Genomic DNA, 8,691 nt, shown 5'->3' with positions numbered 1-8,691 from the left:
GAATCGCTCCCGAAAAGGAATCTATTGATTCTCTCCCAATTGGTTGGACCATAGGTGCGATGATTTACTTCACGGGCGAGGTCTCGGCCTGGGAAAGAATTCACCGCCGTATGGCTGACCGGCGATTACTAGCAATTCCGGCTTCATGTAGGCGAGTTGCAGCCTGCAATCCGAAAATGGAATTTCTACAATCACTGCAAATAAAACATATATCATTTGATAATAGAAATTATTGGTATGCCCCAGATTTTTGTTCAAATCCTTAGTGGCTGATTGGTATTGTTTCAGTAACTCACGCAATCGTTGACCTCTTGCCAATTGATTCTGATTAGCTTTATCGAGATCAGAAGAAAATTGGATCCTTTTAGTTTAGATTCATAATATTTTTTTTATCGAGGAGATAAATTATAAACGGATCTATATACATAGAAATAGTTCAGCAGCAGTTCAAAAGGTTAACATATTCGGGAATCTTCAGATCTACGCTTATTTTCAACTCCCCGAATCATTTGGTCGCTTACTACGCCCTTCCTCGTCTCTGGGTGCCTAGGTATCCACCGTAAGCCTTTCCTCATTCCTATATTTTCTTTCATATCGGGTGAAAATACGATCGGGGGGGGGGCTAATTCAAACCCCTCCGGTAAAATAAGAACGTTCATAACGTCGTGAGACAGTTCGGTCCATATCTGGTGTGGGCGTTAGATGTAAATCCTAGATATGACAATATGTTGAGTTACTCATCGTCATCCGTTCTCTAGCTAACAAGATTTCGGCCAGATGTTCGACAAATGGATGATGATATCACAGTTTGACAGATGGCTCAAGTGTTTATCAGTTTTGTCGTTCGCGTTCAGAGATTGTCTGCGAGTGGATATGTGACGTTTCTGCCACCACCCAGACTTCAACCCATCACTCCACGAGTTTTTGTTACTGGAGATTATGTGGTGTGAGATGTGAGCCATGAGTTGGCATGTATTATTTGTGTGTATGGGTATACTGACTGCCTTGAAGGCATGGTTAGTGTGTAAACTCGTAGGGAATCACTTTTGGATTTGGGGTGCGGCAGCTTGCATTGTGTTGATATTGGAGTTACGCTTGGTATGTTTGCCAGTTTTTGGCTTTGTTGATCGTTTCAGAGATGTGTCAGTTTGGACAACTGACACCGGACGTTGGGAGGTATTTATATTCATCGTAGTGTACCAGTTATGCTTGGAAGGATGATTGGTTCAGAGACTCGTCAGAGATGGAGCTATATTTTTACGATATCATTTTTGGGATGGACTGGTTGTCACAACATCGAGTAGTGTTGGATTTCCTGAGGGCAAGAGTTTATATTTCTAGAGCAGAGCAGATTTTATTTGCATGCATGCTACATGATGAGGAGTTATTGGGTATATGAGCAGAGGGATTTTTGGCAACCACTTCGACAGTTAAGGATGATGGACAACATGAGATGCATGATCTTTCGGTTATTGCAGAGTGTGAGGATGTATTTGTGGCCTTAGGAAGGGTCACCACCAGACAGAGGAAACTCTCTTGCGATTGAGTGTGAACCAGGGACAGCACCGGTTTCACGAGCTCCAAACCGATTAGTGCCAGCAGAGATGGCCGAGCTGAAAGAGCATATTGAAGATTCATCAGACAAGTACTTCACTGTGGGAAACATCATCATTCTTTGTAAAGAAGAAAGATGAGAATTTCACGCTTTGTATCGACTACATGAACTTGAACATGGTAACCATCGTATTCATGAAATGTTGGATTAGCTACGTTGAGGGTCATGGTTCTCGAAGGTTGTCTTGGCATCAGGATACCATCAAATTGTTATAGCTGAGGAGTATGTACGGAATGCGTATTCCATTAGGAATATTATGAGTTTTGGTGATACTATTTGGGTCGACGAATGCACCGATAGCATTCGTGAAGCTTATGAACGATGTTTTTCGTGCGCGATTGTACTTATCGACGACCCCTTTGATTTATTTTTGGAGCAGAGGAGCATGATGATCATTTGCGGATTGGATACTGATGCATGAGGATCATGTCATTGCATATGCATCACGTCAGTTGAGACCTCACGAGACCGACTACCCTATTCATGATTCAGAGTGGTTGCAGTGGTATTTTGGTTATTGTTTGGAAATCGTAATTGTACAGGAAAGATGTTCAGGTTCTCTGGGATCGCTAGAATCTGAAATTTATTTTCATTCATTAAAACTTGTACTTGGACAGTGCAGTTGGATTGAGTTTGTAGAAGGCTACAGTTTGGATATCGCATACCATCTGGTAAGGACAACCAGGTGACAAATGCCTTGGGTAGGCACATGAACGATGTATTGGGAACACCAAGGAGTACAAAGATATGAAGTGTTAACTATAATTGGTCTAGTATGAAGACAATTGTAGTTTCATTGCTTCGCAAGGACATATATGTCAGATGGTTTGTATATGGATCAGATACCTCTCAGGTTATTGTTGAGCTTGCTTTTGCTGGAGGGGAAAAGGAAATAAGGCATGGTGATTATGGATGTTGTTACTGGATTTTAAATCACCATATGTGGAAAGGATGCCACATGGGTAGTCATGGATAGACTTACCAAGTCAGCCTATTCCCTAAATATTTTAGAAGACCGCCAGTGTTGAGCAGTTGGCGCAGACCTACAACAACGTGATTGTGAGGTTGCATGGAGTTCTTATCTGTATTATATCGGATCGGAATGTGAGTTCATGTCAGCATTTTGGATAACCTTTCGGAAGGCGCTTGGAACAAAGGTCCATATGATTACGACTTATCACCGCAGACAGATGGTCAGTCAGAGAGGACTGTTCAGATATTAGAGGATATGCTCAAGGATTGCGCCTTCCAGTGGAATGGAAGCTCGGAAAGCATCTACATCTAGCAAAGTTTGCCTACATCGACAGCTATCTTTTGAGTATTGAGATATCACTATATGAGGGTTATTTATGGTAGACCTTATCGTATACCACTTTGTTGGACCAAAGTAGGGGAGCGACATGAGTTAGAACTATTAATGGTTCAAGAGACGGTATAGCAAATGGACATGCTCAAAGATTGGCTTTAGGAAGCCCATAACCGTCAGAGGAGTTATGCAGCTAAACGCCGTAAGGATTTGGAGTTACATATGGGTGATCTAGTATACCTGAAAATAAAGACATTTCAAGAGGGACCTAAGACTCAGAAGCTAAAGCAGCTTAAAACGAGGTACATGGGATTGTATCCTTCGGTGGAGCGGATTGGAGCAGTTGCTTGCAGTTATTTTATCAGCAGTGTATAAGATTTCTATGACGTAGTTCATGTGTCAGCGTTGAGAAAAGTTGAGGGTGAACCAGAGTTTATTTTGCAACAGACGTCAAATCACCGCAGAGAAATTGTATTCACCTTGTCAGCTAGTGGAGGTTTTGAATCATCAAGTGAAAGCAGATTAGGGAATGTCGACCATGTTTGTCAGAGTTTGTTGGAAGCGAGATGCGAATCAAAAGGAGACCTCTGAATCAATACGATGCCTGATTTGCGGGGTACAGAGTGGGCTTTTGTATTACGACGCCTGTTGAATTATATATATATATATATATATATCTTTATGAGGAGAATGCGGGGTGCAAAGAGTAGATATGTACTATCATCGCATTGGTTGTAGCATGTCTAGTGCACTAGACATATATTGATTGTTCTGTGTGGTGTAATAGGCACCGTGATTGTCTCATGCTAGAGCTAGGCCTACATAGTTGTAGTGCTATGAACTCAATCAGTGGTTTACGGTTTAGCTTCCCATACCTCGCTAGGCAACTCCCATGTTGCTCACCCCTCCTTCCTTTTCCCCCCTTTCAGGTGAGACCGACGAGCAGGAGTGATTATCGGACTGGTGCTATTGGGCTTTTGGGCTACTATCGCTTCTATTTATCGCTTTTATCTTTATCGAGCTTTTAGACATTTAGACTTTTATCGTTATGTTATTTCCTATTTTAGACTTTCAAATTTATGTTGTCTTTATATTTCGGAGTTATGTCGTTATCTATATTTCGGATGTTATTTTATATTATGGATTTCCACGATGAATGTTGATTTTTAAGTATTTTGTAAATGGAAATTTCAGATATTATTATTTATCGTATTATTTTTATTATTATGTAAATGGGGGTGTGTCACAACGATATACCTTGAAGTGATGGATTCGGCACTCGGAGAAGAAGAATAAGATTGTTTCCCGCTTATTCTTATTTCCAACGGAGCAGGATAGTAGTATTTATACAACCATTTGGAGTGGGCCATTACAAGCTCTTAATGGGCCTATATCCAGCCCGATAAGAAAAATGGTCAAATGGTAGTCAACTTTTAATCTCGACCGTACGATTATAAAAGCCGCTCTATCTCTGTCTCACCCAGTCACTGGCTCGGATCACAGATTCTACCTCATTGGTAAGGTAAATCAGAAATCTTACCCGAGAGAAACCAAATAAAAACCCTAACAGTCGTCCAACCAAAAAGTTTTCTTCTTCCTTCCTTCCTTCCGAAGCGCGCAGAGAGAGAGAGAGAGAGAAGTGAGAAACGAAAATCGGATCGGGCTTAAGCAGTTCCGATAATGGCTTACGCGTCACGTATCCTCCTCAATCACTCCAAGAAGGTAACTTCTTTCTCGATTCCGTTTTCTCCCATCATTTTCCGATCATATGCAACATTCGCTATTGATGAGAATTCGAATTGGGTTTGGCTTCTTGTGTTTCTTCTGCTTTTGCGATTCGATTGAATTCTGGGTTCATACTAAATTGAAGAGCTTTATGATCAACCTGGAATCATTTGTGATTTATGGAGTCAACTTGCTCCTTGGTTTGAATTGAATTTGAGTTGAATTGAATCAGATAAACTGAAAAGCTTTATGATTTTGCTTCTGTTAGATGATTGAGATCTGTAACGCCATTTGGTTTTTTTTTTTTTTTTGTGTGTTTGTGACAGTTGAAGGATGTTTCCACTTTATTGCGGCGCGAGCAGGCTGCATCAGTCCGCCACTTCTCCAGTACTAAGCGTGCATCTCTGAGCAGAGAAGGTAATGTTGTCCTCATGAAGTACATCTTTTTTTGTCCAGTTGTATTTTTGTGTGGTGTGTCTCCTTAAGACTCTCTGCTTGTCGATCGCTTCAGCATGTTCTTTTTTTTCTATGGTCTTCAGATGCTTCCAGTGCCCGTCTTGGCTTTTCACCAGTGGAGAGGATTACCAGATGTAGCACTGACATTGTAAGTCCTTCCCTTCTCACTTACCTTAAAGCCTTAAGAGATTTTTGTGGTCTTGATGTTCGTTAGTTCTGTTATATAGGTACCAGTGTCTATTAGTTTTGCAACTACGAGGACAACACTAAGCAGTACAGTGGGAAGGCCGAGACTTGGACATGAGTTTTCATGGTTTCATCTCTGACTCTTACTCTTTATGTTGCAGCATGTGCATTAGCCTTTTCTGCCTGCTTCTGTTGTTACTTCTTTGGCCTAACAATAAGCTTTTTTTTTCTGCATTCCAGTTCGATGCAATCAGTTAGAGGATTTTCATCTGGTTCAGGTAGTCAACGATTTATCCCACAACTTTTCTTCTGTTTTATGCGCTTTTTAACACTTTACTCTTGTAGTTTCCACTCTAATTTAGCTAAGGTTAATCTGTTTTGCATTGCCATTCATCGGGTTTTACATAAGCCATACTAGTTCATGATTTTTCTATCGAATACTTAATTCTTTGATAGGCTAATTATGTACTTGATAACAATCTAAGGGCTTAACTCTCCTAAGAGAGTTACGTACTGGCAGTGCTTTAAAAGTTGCCTGACTTTTCACTTGAGGATGCTTAATGGTATATACTCTAGATTGGTTCATTTTACCTAGAATTTTCTGAAAATGTGTTTCAGATTTGCCTCCTCATCAAGAGATCGGGATGCCTTCTCTCTCGCCAACAATGACTGAGGCATGGACCTCCATTCTACCTCTTGATCAAAACTTATGTCCGTTTGTCTTTATGTTCTAATAAGCTACCTTTCCGATTCTCAGGGTAACATTGCCAAGTGGTTGAAAAAGGAAGGTGATAAAGTTGCTCCTGGTGAAGTACTCTGTGAAGTTGAAACTGTAATGCCAATCTAGACTCTTCTCATCTTGTATTTTTATATTTATGTTGGGAAATAACGCTGACTATGTTCTGTGTGTTTAGGATAAAGCCACCGTTGAAATGGAATGCATGGAAGAGGGCTTTCTCGCCAAAATTGTAAAGGCGGAGGGGTCAAAAGAAATCCAAGTCGGAGAGGTATGAAACTTTTCTGGTTTCTGTAGAGTTATGTAATTATCGTCGTTTCTCTTGGGACTCGGATACTGATTTTAGGATCCAGACTCCATTTGTGGAAATGTGAACTGTAACTGTGTCAATCTTTTTTGCCTTCAAGTAGGTAATTGCTATTACAGTCGAAGATGAAGAGGACATTGGAAAGTTCAAAGATTACACCCCATCATCTACTGCTGATGCCACTCCTCCCAAAGAAGAACCAGCTCCTCCCCCACCAAAGGAAGAGAAGGTAGAACAGGCATCACCGCCTCCTGAACCAAAGACTTCCAAGCCTAGCCCACCTCCCTCAGGAGATCGTGTTTTTGCTAGCCCTCTTGCAAGAAAGTTGGCTGAAGACAATAATGTTAGTATTCACAATGTTCTAGGATATTATTTTGTTTTTAATCTTTCAAGCTAGTTCATCTTCTCATTTACATCAGGTGCCTCTTTCAAGCATCAAAGGTACAGGTCCTGAAGGACGAATAGTGAAGGCTGATATCGAGGATTACTTAGGTATTAGTAACTCCTAGGCTTTTCCCTTCCCTTTCCTTTTCTGTCAGACCTTTCTTGCCTAATGCATCTTTCAATGGTTGCAGCTTCAGGTGGTAAAGAAGCTACTGCGAAGCAATCTAAGGTCACTCATTCTAAGGTTCCAGCTTTGGACTATGTTGACATCCCTCATTCCCAGATACGGAAGGTAAAGCTTTTTTTTAATCCTTGCACGGTTTGTAACCAAATTTCAAGAGGATCAAGGATTCTGAAACCTCTTTTGACTGTATAATTTTGACAGGTTACAGCCTCACGTTTGGCATTTTCAAAGCAAACTATCCCTCACTATTACTTAACCGTTGATGCATGTGTTGACAAACTTATGGGGTAAAGATTAAGTTTCCGATGATGTATTTTTAGTCGTTGTCAATGAGTAAGCTTGACAAAGCGGTTTTTTGTATATGCAGTTTGAGGAGTCAACTCAATTCATTCCAAGAGGCTTCTGGTGGGAAACGGATATCCGTCAATGATCTTGTTGTTAAGGTACATATTACTTGCGTATACTTGCAAACAAGATCTTCTGAAATGACTTGCTATCTGCATATGTTTCAGGCTGCTGCGTTAGCTCTCAGAAAAGTTCCTCAATGCAATAGTTCATGGACTGATGATTACATCCGCCAGTAAGTACATCGACTGCAAACTTTTGAATATCTCTGGCCTGGGAACATCTTAACCATTCTATATGTAGGTTTAAAAACGTAAACATCAACGTCGCAGTGCAGACAGAAAATGGGCTGTATGTTCCTGTGGTGAAGGTGTGTGCGCAAAACCGCACTTTATAATAAATTTCAGATTGCTAATTATATGAATTTCTTGGTTCCAGGACGCAGACAAGAAAGGTCTGTCCACAATTGGAGAAGAAGTTCGGTTGTTGGCTCAAAAAGCAAAAGAGAACAGCTTAAAGCCAGAAGATTATGAGGTGAGAGAGTTCACTCACTCACTTTTGATCGTATCCATTTTTCTGAAAAAAACAGCTGATAATAAAGTCTTTCATTCTCAGGGAGGAACATTTACAGTCTCTAACTTGGGAGGACCTTTTGGAATCAAGCAATTCTGTGCAGTGGTTAATCCCCCTCAAGCCGCCATTCTAGCTGTTGGATCTGGTAAGCTCTCTCTCTCATTACAGAACAAAGTGCACATGTTACTATCTTCCCAAATATCCAAGAACTGATTCGTGTTATGTGTCTAAATCTTAATAAAAACAGCTGAGAAGAGAGTTGTTCCTGGTAACGGTCCAGATGAATTCAACTTTGCTTCTTACATGCCTGTAACACTGAGCTGTGACCATCGCGTAGTAGATGGTAAGTCAGGTTTTCTACCATCATACATTCATCATAAAACTGTTAAACTGAGTCGAATATTCTGCTATCTGCAGGTGCCATTGGAGCTGAATGGTTGAAAGCATTCAAAGGCTACATCGAGAACCCTGAATCCATGTTGCTTTAAGAGAGAGAAAAATCACACAATGACCAAAACACGTCAAAGCTCATCATAGGAGTCTATGATCTCTCATTTCTCTGGTTTAAACACTCTGTACCAATTTATTTTCTTTGTTTTTTTTTGTACCAATAAATATGGAGGGTTCTAATTGATCATGGGGGGATGGGTAAACTAAACCCCATTGTTTATTTTGTTAAATCGAAATAATATTTTGAGTTTTATGAATCAACTAGTATAATCTCCCGTGCGCAGCACGGGTCAGTTTATGCTAAGTTGTTATAATTTAAAACATATAAATTGTTAATTTCCTCAAATATTCTATGAACAGAGGCTGACTGCAGTAAAACAAAACGTTTGAAGAGGTTAAACATTAATTATGATATTATTTTGAA

At 40.3% G+C, this 8,691-nt stretch overlaps 1 protein-coding gene across 1 annotated transcript; it reads left to right on the top strand.

The window, feature by feature from the left end:
• The first annotated feature begins 4,430 nt into the window (after nucleotides 1-4,430).
• Nucleotides 4,431-8,528, top strand: LOC106296395 (dihydrolipoyllysine-residue acetyltransferase component 3 of pyruvate dehydrogenase complex, mitochondrial). The gene is made up of 19 exons (XM_013732522.1): nucleotides 4,431-4,643; nucleotides 4,973-5,063; nucleotides 5,186-5,250; nucleotides 5,330-5,415; nucleotides 5,529-5,566; nucleotides 5,907-5,962; nucleotides 6,046-6,120; nucleotides 6,203-6,295; nucleotides 6,435-6,674; nucleotides 6,751-6,823; nucleotides 6,907-7,007; nucleotides 7,101-7,186; nucleotides 7,267-7,342; nucleotides 7,412-7,479; nucleotides 7,548-7,614; nucleotides 7,683-7,778; nucleotides 7,860-7,962; nucleotides 8,065-8,160; nucleotides 8,235-8,528. The coding sequence occupies exons 1-19, from the start codon at nucleotides 4,602-4,604 to the stop codon at nucleotides 8,303-8,305; spliced, it is 1,623 nt and encodes a 540-aa protein (XP_013587976.1). The 5' UTR covers nucleotides 4,431-4,601; the 3' UTR covers nucleotides 8,306-8,528.
• Nucleotides 8,529-8,691: the final 163 nt, after the last annotated feature.

The sequence above is a fragment of the Brassica oleracea genome, chromosome C6, assembly GCF_000695525.1.
Source record: "Brassica oleracea var. oleracea cultivar TO1000 chromosome C6, BOL, whole genome shotgun sequence".
NCBI lineage: Eukaryota > Viridiplantae > Streptophyta > Magnoliopsida > Brassicales > Brassicaceae > Brassica > Brassica oleracea.
The sequence above is the reverse complement of the archived record's forward strand: the minus strand, read 5'-3'. Positions and strand labels throughout refer to the sequence as shown.